This window comes from Camelus bactrianus, chromosome 6, assembly GCF_048773025.1.
Source record: "Camelus bactrianus isolate YW-2024 breed Bactrian camel chromosome 6, ASM4877302v1, whole genome shotgun sequence".
Taxonomy (NCBI): Eukaryota; Metazoa; Chordata; class Mammalia; order Artiodactyla; family Camelidae; genus Camelus; species Camelus bactrianus.
In genome coordinates, this window is record NC_133544.1 from 52,342,042 (window position 1) to 52,363,359 (window position 21,318).

General features: G+C 32.9%; 1 protein-coding gene across 6 annotated transcripts in view; it reads right to left on the bottom strand.

The window, feature by feature from the left end:
* MIPOL1 (mirror-image polydactyly 1) overlaps window positions 1–21,318 on the bottom strand; it is a 266,078-nt gene that overhangs the window by 92,681 nt on the left and 152,079 nt on the right. For all 6 annotated transcript variants that reach the window (XM_045504304.2, XM_010967039.3, XM_045504303.2 and 3 more), the window contains one exon: window positions 2,048–2,142. In XM_045504304.2, coding sequence (XP_045360260.1) covers window positions 2,048–2,142 — 95 coding nt within the window. The remainder of the gene's footprint in view (window positions 1–2,047; window positions 2,143–21,318) is intronic.

Below are 21,318 nucleotides of genomic sequence, written 5' to 3' on the forward strand. Positions count from 1 at the left end.
CAGCAGCCTTCAAACTTGGCTGTGCGTGGGAATTTCTAAGGAGCTTTAAATACACTGATAGCTGAGTCCTACTCCAGGAGACTCTGATGTAATTGGCCTGGGATGGGATGGGGATCAGACTTTTTAGAGGCTCACATGATTCAAATACACAGCTACAGCTGAGAATCCAGTGGTGTAAAATACAGATGAAGGACTATTATATTCACTCTCTTAAAACAAACAAACAAAAAAGTATGGGTGGATGGGATGTCTTCATTCACTATCAGGGTTCTGCTAACTTAAATGCCTATGGATTCTAATTGTAAGCAAATGATTTCCCACAGTCAGTCATCAACCACACATACTTGGTACTTGAGATATTTGAGAACGGTATGAATTTCCTAAGGCTGCTGTAACAAAACACCCAAACTGAAGGGCTTAAAACAATAGAAATTTACTGTCTCACAGTTCTGGAGGATGTTAAGTCCAAAATCAAAGTGTCAGCTCGGTTGTGCCCTCTTTGACGGCTTTAAGGGAGAATCCTCCCTGCCTCTTCAAGCTTTTGGTGTCTGCTGCCAATTCCTGGCATGCCTTTGCTTGTAGATGCATCACTCCAGACAGAAGTCTTCACCTTGTGTCTTCATATAGTCTTCTCTCCATGCCTGTGTCTCTGTGTCCAAATTCCCACTTTTTATAAGAACATCAGTCATGTTGGGTTAAAGCCCATGCTAATGACCTCATTTTAACTTGATTAGTTCTGTAAAGACCCTATTTCCAAATAAGGTCACATTCTGAGGGACTAGGGGTTAAGACTTCAAGGTATTTCTTTGAGGGACACAATTCAGCCCATAACAATAACCAATTACTTTGTATGTCAGTAACTGCTCCAAAGCATAGGTTCTTAACATGAGGGGAGGAAGAAGTTTTCACCTTTATTTTTCACTAACTCTCATGTAAATACAGTATTTCCTACAATTATAAACACAGACAATAAACTACAGTAGTAGTATCAGTGGTTCTTCAGAGTTTGCACCCATAGAAACCACTGGTATTTTCATGTCACAGTTCAGTGTTTGCAGTTATCCCCAGAATACAATTTACAGTCATCACTACTTTGAAATTACTGTTTTTAGTAGACTTGCTGTTAGGTCTAGTTATTTGATGTATTAATAATGGTGCGTGTATATAGTAACATGTCATGATGTAATATTTTCCTAATTTTATTTCAGTAAAACCGATTTTGATTTAATTTCATCTTATGTACTTAACAACATTATTCTGAGAGGGGGACCAAATTAAGAAAAAATCTTTCAATAACCTACAGCCCCAGTTAGTGCATTCTTACATTTTAAACTTGAGGGTTTTTTTTGTTTTTTAATCTTTGTACGTATTAAAGAATATACAGGGCATTGTACATCATTTTTCAAACCTTTTTTAAAAACCATGATCCACTGTGAGAATATATATTTTACATATGGCTCAATACAAGATTTTACCTCTCACACAACACAAAACTGAAACAAAAATATCACAAAACAATTTACCCTTACCACAGTAGATGCACTCTGACATTTTCTATTTCTTTTCATTAAGAAATGCCAATGTGACCTAGTGAATTAAATTTTGTAACTACTCTTGGACATAAATTAAATAAGTCTTAAAAATAATTTAGTGGCATTCCTTTAGGAACTTCTTATATTTTGATAGGCAAAAAGCTGTTACTACTGCTATTCATGTATTATTTGAAAAACATATACCATCATTTTAGAGGTACCATTTACATCAGCAAATAGTTCAAGAGCTAAGCAGACTCCATTTAGACAACTGGTTAATCAGAGTTATGTAAATTTTATAATTCTGATGGGAGTCTAAACTTAACCTTTACCAACTGCAGGAAGGAAAAAGGTAGAATAATATTTAATGTCTGAATCATTTTTAAACTACAAAAATGTTTTAAGTGCACAATGTTCAATTTCATTGAGGTATTTCCTCATTCACCACTATAAAATTGGGTAGAAACATGTCCCAAATTAACATTTATTCGTGTCCAGGCTAAAAAGAATTTTACCTGTAGTAAACTCGAAGTGTCTGAATTTCTTCTTCCAGTTTTCTATACTGCTGAACTGCGGTTTCTCTGGCTTGTTGCATAGCTAACAACTTTGCCTGCAAGTAATAAATATTTTAAGAAATTTAGTATTAGTCTGATACATTAAAATACAGTAATATAGTGTGAAGAGAAGTCTTTAATTTCTGGGAGTTTTAAAATCTATTAGTATTTTCAGTAGTGTTTCATAATTTCCCACAAAATAATTCAATTATATTAATAACAAAATACTAAAGACATGAACGTATTAAATTTACCAACATTGCTCACTACTAAACTTCAACCTTATTCATCTGTATCATCAGATATATGACTTTCTGCAATGTTTAACTTTATACACAGAATTCAGAATGTGGAACATGGGTTCAGAGCAATATCTAGAACAGAGATAAGCACAATGGGTGTTTCACATACAAATTTTATGTGGCTCCACTGCCTGATCACTAGATTTTCTTTTAACTTTATTAATAGAAACTCAGAAAGTTCTAAATATGTTAAGCCATCTTTGATATTTAATGTGAAAAAAACACATAGGACTACAACCTGATTCTTACAGATATGATTTAACCTTTTCAATTCCTTTTCTGCAGGAAAAAAAAATCTCTAAAGGGAGAATGGCAGCAATCTTGAATGTTAGAGGTATTTCACTCAACAGATGTTATTGTTCTTCTCTGCCCATAATATTCAAAATTTAAAGCACCTGTAATCAGTTTTTTGATAGGGTTCAAACTAGTAATTTTAAAAGATTTGCTACCTTCCAACCATCCTTCCCACTGGATTTCAGGCATAATCAAAAAGAGTTATCAACTAAACTTTAAAAATACGATACTGGTAAGTCAAATTTCAGTTCTGTTTATTCAAAGTTTTATTTAAATGAAAAAGTTTTTACTTTAAATGGTATTTGATAGATAACACAGAACAAACTGTTATCACAAACCTCACAATCTACATTAATGGTAATAATTAAAAAGTAATAAAAAGTTTGGAGGCGGAAATTCACTAATTTTGCTGAACTCATATGATTTCATTGAATTTATTTTCTTGCATAAGAATGAAGTCTTAAGACAAATTGTGCAATCCTGATCATAGGAAAATTAATGAGCTATATAAATGAACATTTCACAATGCTGTTTTTCTATTTTAATAATGGAGAATTATATAAACATGCAGCAGTTTAGATATTTGTATATAAACTTAGCCACTAAAACAATTAATTTGTTCTCTATCTGGGCTAGCAAATTCTAACTAAGAATTACTTTTTAATTAAATTTAAGATTTTTGAGTGCTTGCTTTTAACATGTCACTTTCTAGAATTACAGATGAAACATTCTCAAAAATTATTAAAAAACATTTAAGGATGGTTTTTTATGCCAATAATTAACAGCTTTGCCAATTTTCGAGTATACTATATAATGTGATTAAAATGGTAACTTGGAAGACCAGCTATCTACTGTCAAAAAGAATTACCCAAAAAAGGATGTATCACATTCAACTTACAAAATGTCAAACATCCTGTTGCATGTAATTTAAGGAATATCAAATACTGGACAGGTGATTGAGAATTTACTAATAAATATGTGACATTGTTTATTTCAAAGTTTTGCACCTGGTACTTTTGTATAAATCAACCCCCCTCCAACCTCCCCTCCAACCCAAAACCAACAATGTTCTGGCAGGACATTGCCATAATGAAGATTCTGCCTAAGAAATTTCTACAATGAAAATGGGATCGTGAGAACTGTACTTAAATTCCCATGCCTTGGGTAATAATGAGTATTTCACTTTTCTTCCTACTTTTAGTTGGCTATGAAGATTTGGTGTGGCTTCACAGCAACTCACTTATTAATTCCAAATGCTTAGTCTTATGTCTAGGCCCTGGTGACTATGTTCAAAGCTATTATAAACTTTCTGGCCTTACAAGCTCCTTCCGCCACTTTATCAGATATATGCTTATCTGGTCAACATTTTTTCTGGGCGTGGGCGGGGTGGGGAAAGCCCTTACCCTCTGCCACAGTGATCCTGTTCCGTCCTGGTGGCTAGGGTGAACTTCTTTCCCTTCTACCCCAGGTACAAATGATCTAGACTGTTCAGAGTACCCCATCCCACCAGCTCTAGAAGAAAACTGAATCTTGATGACACCATTTGTCCTGCATCCCCTTATACCAGACAGATCCAGATCCATTTCTTGGACTTTCTGGGTACAAAAATCATTTATTTTTAGCTTAGACAAGTTTGATTTGGATTTATTGTATATGCAATGTAAGAAAATTTAACTAATTTAAATGTGCTCCTTACTTCTATTGCATTTCCTACTTTCATTATTAATATCATATAATTCCATCATATTACAAGTCAAAAATAAAGTTCATCTCAAAAACATTAACGCAAACAAGATTCTTTTCCTGTTTTTCTGGCAAAGTATTTCCCATATTTTTGGCAATTACTTGCAAATCTCCCACCCCAAATCTTCAGTACTATGAATCCTCTCCTGAGATTTCCAATTACCCATACAAGCATATATGTATATTTGCAACTAAATACATGCATTTACAATATAGATGGCACTCTTTATACAGTTATAAATCTTGTTTTAAATTAAAAAGAATTTTTGCTTTTTTGCTTAGTATTACTAAAAAAACCTCCACTCCAACCCATGTGTTGCACTCACTAGCCACATTTCCTTCCTCCCATCCTACCCCCAAAGTGAAACAAACATTTCCATGAATTTCATCATGATTGGGTTGATAATTTTCAAGAATACTGTATACTTTTACTATAATAGATACATACTTACAGATAATATATCTAATTGTTTACAGGTTTCTAAACTATATAAGTGATAGTCTACACGTTCAAAGACAATGACTTTTCTGCACAGTTATACTTTTGACTCTTATTTGTATTGATACATGTATCTATTCTGATTATAGTTACCTTCACACACTGAACATGTGCAGTACACTGTGATTACATACATATATGGACTTATTTTTACATATTTTTTCATGTTGAGTATCTTTTTGTTTGTTTCTTTTTTCTCTCCTTATACTGAATTAAAATATCTATATTCCCCATTTTGCTGTACTGTTTTGAATCTATATATTTATATTCTACCTTGAAATTTTTAATGAAAACACTTAAAATATTTTTTTGAGCAAAGCCTACAGTGAGTCAGAATTTCTATATACCATCAGCCCTCTGTATCCTGGGGTTCCACAGATACTGGAGGACTGACTAAGGGACTTGAACATCCACAGATCTTGGTATCTGTGGGGGTCCTAGAACCAATCCCCTGCAGATAATGAGAGACAGCTGTATGTTGTCACAGATTTAGGTAAACATTTTACACAAGCATAATACTTTAAAAAATTTGTATCTTTAGGTAAAAATTTTATTGAAGTAAAGCTTGCATGACACACGTAAGTATACACACGGGTGAATATTTTTAGGTAGGCTTATTGAGTTATAATTTACACAAAATAAAAAAAATTCACCCATTTTGGATGCATAATTATGTAAATTTTGACAAATTTATACAGTCATGTATGTAATAACCATCACAAACAAATATAGAATATTTTCATTACCCTAAAATGTTCCCTCATGCAACACTGCAGTCAATGCCCTTCCTTTACATCCAGCCCCTGGCAACCATGGATGTGATTTTTATACTTATAGTTTTGCCTTTTCTAGAATGTCATATAAATATCATATAGTAGGCAGCCTTTTGAACTTGGCTTCTTTCATTTAATGCTTTTAACATTCATTCATACTATTATATGTCTCAATAGTTCATTCCTTCTATTGCTGAGTAGTATTCCACTGCACAGATATACTATAATTTGTATATTCATTCACTAGTTGATGGACATTTGAATTGTTTCCAGTTTTTGGCAATTTTAATAAAGCTGCTATAAATATTTGCACATAGGTTATTTTGTAGAAATATGCCTTCATTTCTCTTATGTAAACACACTGAGGAGTGCAATTGATTGGTCCCATGATAAGTGTGTGTGTTTATACACTTTAAAAGTTATGTACTCTATTAAGTTATACACATTATAAAGAAACAGTCAAATGTACTCCCTAAATTGATAAAACCTAGAAACATCTGTCCTTAACTACAATAGTAATGCCACTTGTTGAAGGCCTTCTATGGGACATTATACCAAGTATTTGAAATATATTACTGTAGTCTATCCTCACAACCAACCTAAAATTCCTAGTATCCCTATTTTGTAAGTGATAAAACTGAGGTTCATGGGCATTCAGCAACTTATAAGAGGCTAGTGACTGAAAGAACTCAAATACAAATTCAAGACTCTTTAGTCAAAAGTACATATTTCTCCCTTATACCACAACATACAGAATTTTGGGATATGCATGTGTCTGTGTGTGTCGTACCTTTCCTTTATCTCTTTGTGTTTTTAGTCTTATTAAGATATAATTGACATATAACGTTAATTTTAGGTGTACAACATAACGATTTGATGTATGTATATAATGCAAAATAACTACCACAATAAGTTTAGTTAATATTCATGACCTGACATGATTACAAATTCTTTTCCTGTGAGGAAAAGTTTTTAGATTTATTCTCTTAGTCCAGAAATACCCACAGACTTTGGGTCAATTAATCTTTGATAAAGGAGGCAAGACTATACAATGGAAAAAACAGAGTCTCTTCAGCAAATTGTGTTGGGAAAACTGGACAGCTGCATGTAAATCACTGAAGTTAGAATACTCCCTCACACCATACACAAAAATAAACTCAAAATGGCCTAAAGACTTAAACATAAGACAAGACACTATAAACCTCTTAGAAGAAAACATAGGCAAAACATTCTCTGACATAAATCTTAGCAATGTCCCCCTAAGGCAGTCTACCCAGGCAATAGAAATAAAAGCAAAAATAAACAAATGGGACCTAATTAAACTTATAAGCTTTTGCACAGCAAAGGAAACCATAAGCAAAACAAAACAGCAACCTACGGAATGGGAGAAAATATTTGCAAATAATGAGACCAACGAAGGTTTAATTTCCAGAATATATAAACAGCTCATACAACTTAATAACAAAAAAAGTCAAACGACCCAATCCAAAAATGGGCAGAAGACCTAAACAAGCAAGTCTCCAATGAAGACATACAAATGGCCAATAGGCACATGAAAAAATGCTCAATGTAGCTAGTTATCAGAGAAATGCATATCAAAACTACAATGAGATATCACCTCACATCAGTCAGAATGGCCATCATTCAAAAGTCCACAAGTGATAAATGCTGGAGAGGGTGTGGAGAAAAGGGAATCCTCCTATACTGATGGTGGGAATGTAGTTTGGTGCAGCCATTATGGAAAACAGTATGGAGATTCCTCAAAAGACTAAAAATAGACTTACCATATGATTCAGCAATCCCATTCTGGGACATACATCCAGAGGGAACCTTAATTCAAAAAGATACATGCACCCTTGCTATACAACTTTTTATACAACTATTAGAAGTATAAAAATATTTATGTGTCTATGGGTTTTGATAAACTTTTAATGACATGTATCTACCCTTATGGTATCATACAGAATAAGAATAGTTTTGCTGCCTTACAAAACCCTGTGCTCCACTTACTCATCTCTCCTTCCTACCTAACCCCTGGCAACACCTGATTTTGTTTTCTGTGTCCATAGTTTTGTCTTTTCTGAAATGTCATATATTTGGACTCCCACAGTGTGAAGCCTTTTCAGATTGACTTTTTTGACTCAGCAATATGCATTCAAAGTTCCTTCATGTCTTTTCTTAGCTTGATAGCACATTTCTTTTTATCACTGAATAATATTCTGGATATACCAGTTTATCCATTCATCAACTGAAGAACAAATGTACAAAGAGCTAACCCCAATGTATACTTTGGACTTTAACAACAATGTATTAGCATTGGCCCATCAATTTTAACAAGTGCTCCAAACTAAAGCAAGATATCAATAGGGGAAACTGGGTGGAGGGAGAGGGTCATATGGGAATTCCCTATACTTTTGCCTGATTCTCCTGTAAACCTAAAACTGTTCTAAAAAACCTATTAATTAAAAGTATATTTATATATCACATTCAATGAAAAAAGCAGGCTAGAAAATGGAATTGCTTTATGATTATATGCATGTGAAAATACCTACTTAGGTAGTCAACAACTGGAAAGTAACATTAGGAAATTATTATATTGGGGTTGGAGTGAGGGTATAGCCATGGTTTATCAATTTTTCACCATTGTCTTCCATATTATGTATTTTCTTAATTTTCAAAATTTCTGGAAGAAGTGGGAAGGAAAGAAACAGTGAATAAATCAAAGTCTACCTCCAATCTGATACTATAATTTATTATTTTCTTAGTAGGAATTTTAAAATAGCATTTGGAGATAGGGAATCCATCTACCACTTTGGTATTTAAAAAAAAATCAAGTATCATTCACAGAATAGTTAAGAGTGACAGCCACTCAACCAAGCTCTCAAGTCAGAAATTTTATCATGACTATTTTGTCGTTAGCACCTAGTACTGGTGTCACAAACAGAACGTGCTCAACAAATACTTGTTGTTGAGCAGTTATTAATAGTTGAATGAGTAAGCAATTGTCCTTGATATAGGATTAAAAATTTATTCTCCCTCTTTTCTGTTACAATTTCCAATTTCTTGGCTCCACTTAAACTGACACTAGTTGTTGAATAAAAAGTTATGCTCTTACATTAAAAAAAAAAATACATGCACTCTAATGTTCACAGCAGCACTATTTACAATAGTCAAGACATGGAAACAACCTAAATGTCCATCAAGAGATAACTGAATAAAGAAGCTGTGGTATACTTATACAATAGAATATTATTCAGTCATAAAAATGATAAAATAATGCCATTGCAGCAACATGGATGAACCTGGAGAATGTCATTCTAAGTGAAGTAAGCCATAAAGAGAAAGAAAAATATCATATGATATCACTTACATGTGGAATCTAAAAAAGAAGACAAATGAACTTATTTACAAAACAGAAAAAGACTCACATGGAAAACAAACTGATGGTTACTGGGGAGGGGAGAGAAGGGAAGGGATAAATTGGGAGTTCAAGATTTGCAGATACTATCTACTATATATAAAATAGATAAACAGTAAGTTTACACTGTATAGCACAGGGAAATACATGCAATATCTTGTAGTAACCTATAATGAAGAATATGAAAACAAATATATTTATGTATTTTTATGACTGAACTATTATGCTGTACACCAGAAACTGACACAACATTGTAAAACGAATATACTTCAATTAAAAAAATTTACTCTCTTAGCAACTTTCAAATGTACGATGCAATATTATTATTACTATGCTGTATATTACCACTTCCCCAGAACTTACTTACCTTAAGTGACTGGAAAAAGTTTGCTAACTAATGTTAGGTTTATCTTATAACTAAATTTCTTTAGACTAAAATACTTTTCTTAAATTGTATCTGTCTTGAGCAATACCATCTTAATAGGACAACCATTTGTACTATTGCTGTATTAGAAATGAACTACATTGTTTTATGTAGTAATTTGGAATAATAGACACAGACTGCACTATTCACATCACTGAACACTATTTGTAATGGATATTGTGGACAAATCTTTTAAAATCTTGTTCTGTTTGGTTTGAATGCGTTTTTAATTGTAATAGTCTGATACAGTTAAGCCTTCCTTTGGTAACTCCAAGACCATTAATGGAAATCTGTTTTTATCAGAGAACAGAGGTGTTTGATCTTATGTGTGATATCTGCTAAATAAAGAAACATAGAGTACAAATTAAATCACAGAACCAAATAATGTTAGATATGAAAAGGATCTCAGAGGTAATACAGTCCTCTATTTTTATAGGTAAGGAAATTGTTCCTATTACAACATGTTTATGAAAACATTTGGAAATTGTTCAAAGTTTCATAGCTGGTTAGAAGGAAAGCTGAAATTAGAATACAAGTATCCGGAAAAACACTCCTTATTCTACCATTCAAGACCACATTTCAGTATGGGATAATATGTATGTTAATTGTTTCAATATAATTGTTTTACAGAGTAACCATAAATATATAAACTGTGTTATGCTACTAAACACATCTGTAAGATATCTAATTACATGTTTTCAAGCAATACTAATTACACAATTGCTCAAACAGTATGACTATAACCATCCTAGTATTTGACTTTTTAACCTCAGAAGCAGGTTATGAACCTAGTAAAGAAACATAACTAAATACCTTGCAAAAGGATATCTTAAAAAATTAGAAGCTACTATAACAGAAAGATAAAAATGATTGATTTCATCTATTGAGATGATCATGTGATTTTTGTCCTTTCTCTTGTTGATGTGGTGTATCATGCTAATGATTGATTTCAATCACACCTCCCTTCACAGGAAGACTGACTGCTCACCACAGTCATAGCCACAGTGCATTGCTTTTTAAAGGTTACTCCTCAGAGGCTGTTATGTTCTGTCTTCAAGTAATGTCTCTCAAACCAAGGATGATGAGGTTCTAGACTCAAAAGCAGTTATTTATGCACTGTCTAGTGATCTATAGTTTGACATGAGAGAGGGAAGAAAATAGTCTGTAATTGTAATGAAAAGAGAAATAAAAACATTCACAGGCAGACAGTGACCCAAGAGCAGTGAGCAGAATCCATGAAACAGAGAAAGGGAGGGTAGACAGAAGTACGTCAGAAGGAGAGTAGCCCACAGTAATTAAGAACAAACTTGGGTTTGACTTCCAGTAGTTAGTTCTATGACTGAGTTAGTTAGAGCTTATGAACCTCAGTTTTCTCATTGGTAAAATGGGGGTGATAATATTCATCTCATAGGATTCTTATGCAGTGATAAAATGAGATAGCTTACTATATGATACAGCCATATCAAAGTGAACAAGTATGTAAGTTGTACAACAGACACTATTAGACCTCTGATGTGAAATTACTGTGGAATGTCTGTAAGAAATGTCTGTAAGGAACAGCATTACATCAAGTAACAGGTCAATAAGGTGAGAAGGAATTGGGCTTAAAGACAAGTTCAAGCCATGTGGGAGTCTTAAAGCATGGTCATTAAGCACCAGATAATAAACATTTTAGACTTCTGGGCCATAAAGATTCTGTTGCAATTACTCAATTATTGTCATAGAGTGAAAACAGCCATAGACAATATGTAAATGGGCAAACATGGTTATGTTTGAGGCAGCTGGTCCAGGCCACAGCTTGCCAACTATGTATCTAGAATGCCAGAGACTACAGGTTTACATAAAGCCCAGAGTATCTGTTGGTCTTTATAAGCCTTCAGTTAATACCTGAAGAAGGGAAATGGTAACCACTGAAAGTACACTTGATCTGTCCAGAATGAACATGTTTCTGGGGGCAATGAAATAAAATACCTGAAATTCATACTGTTCTAGAACAGGTTCTTCAGGCACGATAGGAAGGAAAAAAGGAGTTAATAGTGGTTACTTGGCAACCATGCTCTTGCATAGTAGCACTGCATTGCTGCAGGAAACCATCTTGTCAGTGAGCCATGATCTCATTATTGTATATAAAACAAAACAAATGAATTAAGAAATCTTGTAATTTTAAATTGTATTTTCCCTGACAATAGAGTTTCAACAGCATTCTTTTTATTAGTGTTTGCATGGCATATCTTTTAAATATCATTTTAATCCCTGTTTCTTTTTACATGCCTAGGCTTAGATGTGAATACTGTAAACAGCATATAGGCATACCTCAGAGAAATTGCAAGTTCGGTTCCACACTACTGCAATAGAGCAAATATTTCAATAAACCGAGTCACATGAATTTTTTTGTTTCCCAGTGCATATAAATGAATGTTTATACTATACTGTAGTCTATTAAGTGTGAATAGCATTAGGTCAAAAAAACAATGTGCATACCTCAATTAAAAAATACTTTATAGCTAAAAAATGCTAACCATTATCTGAGCTGTGAGTTGTTAATCCTTTTGCAACAGTAACATCAAAGATCACTGGTCACAGAGGACCATAACAAATATAATTTAAAAGCTTGAAATATTGAGAATTATCAAAATATGACACAGAGACACACAGTGAACAAATGCTCTAGGAAAAGTGGTGCTGACAGACTTGCCTGACAAACGGTTGCCAAAAACTTCTAATTTGTAAAAAATGCTGTATCTGTGAAGAACAATAAAGCAAGGTACAGTAAAATGAAGACTACCTGTATTTATTTCAAGTCTAAAAATCTTTTAACTGGAACATTTGATCTTCTTTACATTTAATGGAATTACCACTAGATTTGGGCTAAATATATAATCTCATCTTGTGATTTCTATTTGTCCTGCTAATTCTGTTACTTTTTACCTTCAAAATCACCTTTTCTTGTTATAGTTCAGATTTTTTTTTATTTTCTTAGCTCCCCTTCTTTATTTGAATGTTATAATTCCTTTACATTCTTTTAATGGCCATCCCAGAAATTACAAGATACAAGTTGACTTATCAAAAATCTAATATTAATACTCCTAGATAATGAGAGGGCCTAAAATCCTTTAGCTCTATATACTTTCCACCTAATTTATTAGTTTTTTTCAAAATTATACTTCATTTTATTTAAGTTTAAATGTCAAAGAACATTACTAATATTATTTTATTGAATCAATGTTCATTTATATCTATCACTTTTTTGTGCTCCATTCCTTCCTGAGAGGTTCCTTACAGAATTATGTTCCTTCTGTTTAAACACAGCTCCTTAAAGTTAGTTTCTTTAATACAAAGCTGAATAGGACTAACTCAATTTTCAGTTGTCTGAAATGTGTTTATTTCTTATTCATTCTTGGAGGATATATATGCTGGGTATATAATTCTAAATTGGTAGTTATTTTCTTTCAGCACATTGAAAGCATTATTCCAATGTCTTGTGATTTCCACTGTTTTGTTGAAAAATTACCTTAAGTCTAATTGATGTTCTTTTGAAAGTAATCCATCTTCCCTTTAGTTAGTTACTTTTAAGATTCTCTCTTTAATATTAGAATTCTTCTATTTCATTATGATGTGATTAGGTATGTATTTCTTTTTTATATTTAAAAAATTTTAAAAATGGAGGTTCTGGGGATTGAACCCAGGACCTCATGAATGCTAAGCATGAGCTCTACTACTGAGCTATTTACCTCTCTGCTGTGTATTTCTTTCTATCTTGCTATGAATAGGTATCTTTCATCAGTTTTAGAAAATTATGTCATTTTCCATTCTAAAAATGCCTTTCCTGGATTATCTGTATTCTTCTCTTTTGGGAGACCAATTAAATGTTTGTTGAACTCTTATCCTAAATCTCCTAATTTTTGTTTCAATATCAATGTTGTATTATAGGTAGTTTTTTGGATATATTCCAATTCATGTATTCCAGCTCACTAATTCTTTCTTCAGCTGTGTATAATCTGATTTTAACTTCTAGAGTGTTTCACTTCAAAATATTTATAGTATTTTTTTTTTTGAACTTGTCTGTGATTCTTTTTCAGGTTTGCCTTATGTTTCCTAGAAAACACTTCTGTTTTTCTTGGTTGTGATTCACACTCTATTTAAATATTCACTGAAGCATTTCATACATAGCTATTCCATATTCTTTAGATGACTTCATTGTTGTCTTTGTGTGTGTGTGTGTGTTCTGTTTGGGTTCATTGTGTCTGTTGACTGCCATTTATAATGGTTTTCTTCCTCATGTGCTTGATTCTGGTTGTGAATTCATTTTTTCCTGATAGTAAGTTAAGGGAATTGTGCTATGCTAAATTGAGAATGCCTTTCTCTGAGGAGGACTTGTGTCTGTTTCATCAGGGAGCCAGGGGAGACAATTCCTAGATAAAGTTCAAGAAGCCTGGATTAATACTGGAATTTCTGGCTCAGCTTCCTAGTCTTGCTGCTGGTCTAAGGACTGCGATCCCAACTGAAGATCAAAATACTTCTATAGATGTTGGCCCCTGGAGCAGCTGTGGACCACTGGTTTGCTTACTACTGTAGAGGGAAGTGTCTCTAGATTAACTCCCAGTTTTTTGGTTAAGTAAAATGTTTGGAAGATTTCCTCTATTTTTTGTGAATCTAGCAATGCATGAATTAGAGTCTGTCCAGGACCTGGCAGGTTAGCAGCATGAGGGTCCCCACAGTATCTTTTTGCCACACTTCAGAAAGGAAAAGCCTGTATTGAAATTTAACACATACTATGCCATCAGAAGTAGACCAAACTGTTTTTCTAATTTAAAGTTTAGAATTCCTACATTTGGTACATTAACTGGATTTACTTATTTAATACATTAATAATTTTCCTGAATTGCTTTTAAATAGAAAAGATACAAGAGAAGTTTTCAGACTGCTACTTGCAAGCCCTTCTCTGAAAACAACCCACTACGTGGCTGTCTAGTCTAAAATCTTAATCTTTCCAAATATATGAAAAGTAAAGTAAAATTTTGGACACAGCCACTCTAACAATATTTCCAATATCATCACCTTTAAGCTCTTTATTAACTTGTTTGACATCATTAGTGTTTCTTTTGCTTCTTATCTTTAAACAACAGATTCTGTTCTACAATAAAATAATGAAAACTATTGAAAACAGTTTAATGGTCAGAATCACTACAGCAGCTAGCATAGTTGAGTGATAAACTGTGTCTGTCATACCCTTGTCATATGTCTGATCTTCAATAACTGCCACATACTCTAATTTAACAAATAGAGGTTATCATGGCCTCACTTATTTTAAAGGGGTAAAGAACATGTAAATAATTATTTAATTGACAAATGCTGAAAAGTAGAAATTGAAACATTCCCCATAACTACCTTCAACAGTGTGAACACTTTAGGAAAAAAAAAATTCATGAGGTGGGAGAACCATTTGTTAGGAAATTATTTACTTAAATCCTTTCAGTTTTTAAGGTTATAAAAAGTTACTGTCAGAACCAGAATTTGAGTACAGAACTCTTAACTACCTTTTTAGTAAATAATCCTGAGTCTGTGCATTAACTACTTTGCCAATCTCTTCTCTAACTTTAAATAAGCCATTATATCCTACCGTGATGATTCGAAAGGTGACACAGTTTACTCCAATTTCGAGTTCTTTTTCTGCTCGTTGTCATTTATTTTAAAGTCTCCTTTTTGTACTTTTTTACTCTTAGTGTATAATAACATTCAATTTTTAAGACATAAGTGATTTAACATATTTATTTTGAACCATTTCTTTGTCCATTAATTCAGACTGTGGAGGCTCTATCTTTACTGTTGAATGAACTCTATCTCAGAAGATACTACCTTGACCTTAAATTTGCTGCTAGATAGATCCCATTAGGTTTCAGGCTCCCAAGACTTCTTGACTATACCTTTGAAAGTCGTTTATACTGACATGTACAAAACCAGTGATCACCTCACTTGCTTCACTAATAATCTGTCCATCACTTAATGAGATTTGCCTCTTTTAGTGTCCAGAAAACAGGTTAATCCTGTAGTATTCAGAGTCTTCAGAAAATATCCAGTAAGTTACTGAATTACTGTCTATCACACCACTTGTTCTTGAGGTCACTTCCTCAGGGAAACAAAAATTCCATATAAGAAAAACACTTAAAAGCATCAGCTGGAATGTGAGTATCCCCCAAAAAAGTCCATTCTCTTTTCTCATGGCATGATACATTCCTTTCACTAAGCTTGCTCTCTCTGGTACTACCTAAGAACATGAGCACACAGAGAAAATTAAATTCTTATTTAAGCTTAAGAAGCAAACATTTCCCAAAATGACAGTATTCCCTTCCTTTACACTTGAGTTGTAAACATTTCTCTACATGCCACTGCTCTTCTATTTAGTTAGAATTTTAGTCAGCAGTATTTTGTTTATTTGTTCAGGATTGTATATGTTTTTTCACTATGTCTATAACACACTTCATCACCTGAACACCTGCTGAACTAAACTTAAACTTGTCTTGCCAGCAAAAAATTTTGAAATTATGCAATCTGCAATTCAGTCCATGGCAAGCACTTAGGTAGAATTTCTTCTATACCTTTCAACATACCTAACAACAATTAAAGAACTGCCTGCATAGAAATATTGCCAACTGAAAAGTTAGTGAAGCGAGCTTAATCAAGTGAACTTGAGTAACATTTTAGCTAAGGACTTTTAAGATACTCATACTAAGTAAGCACCATAATCATTGTCTATCAGATTAAACTTAACATTAATCTAAAATTTTATAAATGAAGTAAAAGGAAAATCAGTATGATCATATGATCTCTAATTAATAAAAATAAAAATTACATTCATCAAAAAGTTTATATATATATATGTATATATATATACAGGCTACAAGGAGAATGTAAGACTATGGAGAGGGCCATTGAAAAATCAGCCATGATAACTGTAAAAATATATTTTTATAGAAAGGAAAATGTCTTAAGTTACATTTTACATGAAAATTTTTAAGATAGGAGGAACTCAGATTTTGAAACATATAAACATTAAGACATAACTAGCAAAAATTATAATTACAAAACATAAATATAAAGCTTTATAACCAAGGCTATATGCAAGATATTTTTACTGAAATAGTTCATAATTAAATGAGTAATAAAAATTTTCAAATAAAAATTTTTGAGGTCTCTCATTTGTGAAACTATTTTACTTAGGTTTTTAACAATGAGTCAGTAAATTTCCTATTCATTTATTATAAAAATCGGTAAGAAATAATGGAAGCTATCCGAATTAAAGACAAAGTTTGAAAAATACCAAAACACGTTTTAAAGAAAAACAGCCCAAGCAAGATTGCATAAATAAATTAAAAGTTTTCTTAAATACTTTAAGTTGACATACAGGCATTAAACAAAGCAACTAAAGTTTTTAGGAGATGACAAACCAAAGGAAAAGGAATTGCTAAATCTGACTTCATTATGTTAATCAATATATACATTAACTTAAACAAAAATTCTGTATATGAAAGTGGAGTTATTTGGGAGTTGTGTTTAAGCATGTGAAAAAGCATTAGAAAAGAGAATTCCCTGTTTCCTTTTGGATGCTGCAGACAACAGCAACACAGCCTAGGGCGCACTGCTGCGGATTTTAACTGTTGTATGGAACTACTCAAAATGCTTTTGATCCATTTTATCTTGCAAGTTAGCAAAGAAATGTTGCAATAAGAAACACCAACAAAGATCTGAAAAAGTTAAGCTCTGGATTACCATATTGTGTTCTCCTGCCATTCAATGCTTCATACAAAGGCAGTGGTGTTCAAAGTAAGGGAAAAAAAGTGGAGGGAGAGAGAAAAAAGAGAAACTGGTCTCAGAAAGCGCAAAGCACAAAGTAAATAATATTCTTCTACATCCCTTCTTTTTCACAGATTGGATGTTAAAAGAGTTGCAGCAATTAGGCTTTTGTTAATTACCAGCTGTTGAAACAGATGTGTTGACTATCCTTATTAGCCAACAGCTGGGTGAGAAGAACAATTGATGCTCCCTAAAACCAACAGCCAGCTGCTCTGCAGTAATTATCTCCAATTAATAATACAGGTGATAAAGGCAAAAAGCTCCTATCCCTCTGTTTCAATAACTTTGGTAGTTTCAATAACTCTGGCTTTATCATTACACAGTAATCGGGAATACATTTATTAGAACAAGTAAGGTTGTATATTTGAATCGCATTAACTCTATGGTAGTTTCCATTATGCAATATCTGGAGAAGGAATCAGACAAGTGCTAAAAGTAGAAGCAGACATTCTGCAGGCTTTTATTTATCATATTTCAAATGTCACTGCCAACTTACTTCTCTAGTACTAACAATAATAGCTAAGCACTTAAGTTCTTTGAAAAAGAGAAGCATAACTAAAATCTGTTCTTTTTGATTTCCAGGTGTTTTCACTGATCATGTTTTATATTCAGTTCACTGAAGCAATATATTTCCTCTTGGTATGCCTAAATATCAGTGTCTTGTTCTCTAGCTTACATTTCCTAGGTGACTGGTAGAAGCAATTTTACCAAACCCAAAAAGAATTTACTTCATAACAGTAAACATTATTTTATGTACACAAAGAGATCAGCAAAACAAACAAGCAAGCAGGAAAACAAAAAAATAAAACCGTATTTTACTTTGTAGACATCAACTTACATAATATTCAAGTTTCCATTTAGGATGATGTTAAAAAAGAAATAACACAATGGAGCATACTAACAAAATAGGAATAATCATATGCATAAAAATTACTTTAACTATTTCCTATTGTTAGATGTTCATATTAAAATTTCCCTTAAAAGAAATGTAAAACAAAGATTTAAACAAGCCAGGCATCTATCTCTGTCCTACAAAAGAGGTGTCTACAAGAATTTACAACCATATCTATTCACTAATTAGAGAACACTTAAAGACACTGCCTTTCTGAAAATAAGGATTAGAGCTGGATGAATACACCCCTTTCACAAACCTTCCTCATGTCTCTGTTGGGTCATCATAAGCAGCTTGTTCTTCCAGCATTAAACAGAAAAGCCTACCGATTATCAGTCCTGAACGCCCTCAGTTTGGCATCAGGACAATTAAAAGGGCCAGAAACTTTAAAAAACATGTAAAAAAAATCATTTCACTGAAAGAGGCTGTAATGAAAAAAAAAATGAACAAAGGCAAACTTTCTACAGAAATATTACTTAGGTTGTCACTTGGGCACTCTATCTGGCTTTCCCATATGAAAAGTAGGAAACCAGAAAACTCTTACCACATTCTATGTAATTATAGTTCCTAAATTAGGAATTTCAACATTTATCTGATTACAAATGAGAGATAAGCACGTTATAAAAAAAGAGAAAGATCATCCATTTCTATGAAACCAACTTCCCATGAGAAGTTTTAATATTTAAAATTCTATTATTTATAAGGAATATCCTGATATACAGAAGCTAGCAAAATGTGTAAAGAGAGGAACAAACTGTTAGCTTTCATGTCTGAAAATCTTTATTAGGCCATAGAATTTATTCTGTGATTTCTCAGTTCTAAGACAAGACCTAATTTCTCGCACAGTACCATGAGAGCAAACATCTCCCCTGACACTAGCGCGGTCCTCTTTTCCCTCTGCTCTACACAGGGTTACTAGAAAAGTACACCAGTGACACAGCAGCTGATCATGCTTTTCTCTTCTCTGTGGAAAGGAGCAGGCTGTGGTTACCATCTTATGGCAGCCATGGCTACTACTGAAGAAGGAGGGCTGCCCTCTCATTGTATCTTAGGTGACCTAAACAGGGAAGGCAGAAGTGAAACCTATTCCTAAACTCACTGCTGTTTATAATTAAGCCAGGACATTTATATTCTCTCTCCTCCACAAAAAAACAAAACAAAAACCTTCCCCCAAACTAATGGCAATATGTAGTGAGTATCTGATAGCTATACACAATTGCTGTAAATGCTGCCTTTTTTGAAATTTAATAATACCTAAGGATAACCCAGAACAGTACTCAAGTATTCACAGCTACTTTCAACAGGGAGTACTTGAGATACCTCATTTTCACATCAACTTCAATGCATTTCAATTTAAAAGTTTTACTGTATGACTTAATAATCTGTGATACTCACCTGCATTTTCTCACCCATAACATACGTTTCCACTGTTCAGCATGCCTTTCCCCCCTTGCTCACTAGCAGAGTCATGAACTTCCTCTGCACTAAGTGTTTCACGTCTTTCCACAAAGGTTTTTCTTTTTCCTACGCTCCACTTCGCCTGGTGCATATATCTCTCAGAGCATTCATCTAATTACATCCACATTTTTTTGTACATTTATCTACCCAATAGATGGCAAGTTTCTTTTCCTTTTAGTATTCCTAGCATGTGGTATATAAGCTCATATTACATTTTCAATGAATAAATATACATATTGAAAAATGACAGATATTTTTGTCTACTAATTGTTCAAAAAGTAATTTTTATAAATATAAATCGTTTTATATAAAATATGATTTATTTAATTTAGTTTGACCCACCACATATATCGCCATGAATAGGAGTATCTATCCTCTTAACCAAAGCAATCAATTTGGCTTTACTAAATTTCATATTTGACCCTAATTCCAGTTTTACATCACCTCGTAATTGATATATCTCATAAATAAAGGTATAACTTTAAAGCAAAAATAAGATTTAAAAAAAAATCTCCTCTATCCTCACTTACCATTCCTACTTGAAATATTCAAAACTGAAGTCAATGCCATACCTTGAATTTTTCCTGTTGTATGTAACATATTTTAAGAATCTTTTCCCAACATATATCACAATTAAAATTATCTTATTGCTTCAAGTTTCACTATAAATTTAAAGGCATATTGGCTACCACTGATTCTTATACAGTCTTTCCCTCTTTAAAGATCTGTTTTACTTTTCTTTAGGCTATAATACTTCTTAATGTAAGGATAAATAGGTACTCTCTTAGCCTGGCTTATTAAAAAACAGAGGGCTTTGCCCTCTTCTATACATAATATTTTGGACAGACATGGGATCCTTAGTTAGCAGTATTTTCCTGTAAGATTTATATAATTACACTGCACTACTATCCAGTTTTGCAAGTGAGAAATTTAATGTAAGTATGATGCTCTTTCCTTTACAAATAATCATCTTTATATGGGAAAGGTGTAAGATTTTCTCTTCACCAAGAGTACAGATATTTTAGTCAGATATATCTATACATTTAACATACATATATAAATTCATATATGTAATTAAAAAATTATTCTACCCAGTCCATGTGATGCACTTTCATTTTGATAACTTGAGTTTTTCTTTGATTCAAATGAGTTTTCATCCATTGTTTCTGTGAATATGGTTTCCCTTACATCTATTCCTTTCTCTTCTACAGTTACTTCTGTTTTTCCCTTACTAGGTTTTCTTTGTCTAGCACTTCACTCCATTTCTTTGTTTCCCTTTGTTCTTCCAGATTACTAGATTTTTGTCCTTGATCATTCTGTTATTCGAATCACCTATTACTGTTTTTAAAATGTTAGTCTATTTTGATCACTCTCTCAAAATATCCCTAACTCTCCATAAGAAGTCTTATTTCAATGTCTAAATTTTCTTCTTATAATAAAACAGCTTCAATTGGAGCCAACTCTGTGGTTGAATGTGGTCTCTCTCCACGAAGCAATCAAATTCCTTGAATTACATGTTGCCTCTCAAGCCTATTCATGTCAGCTCATATGGGTTCCCTCAGTACACTTGAAAGTGAT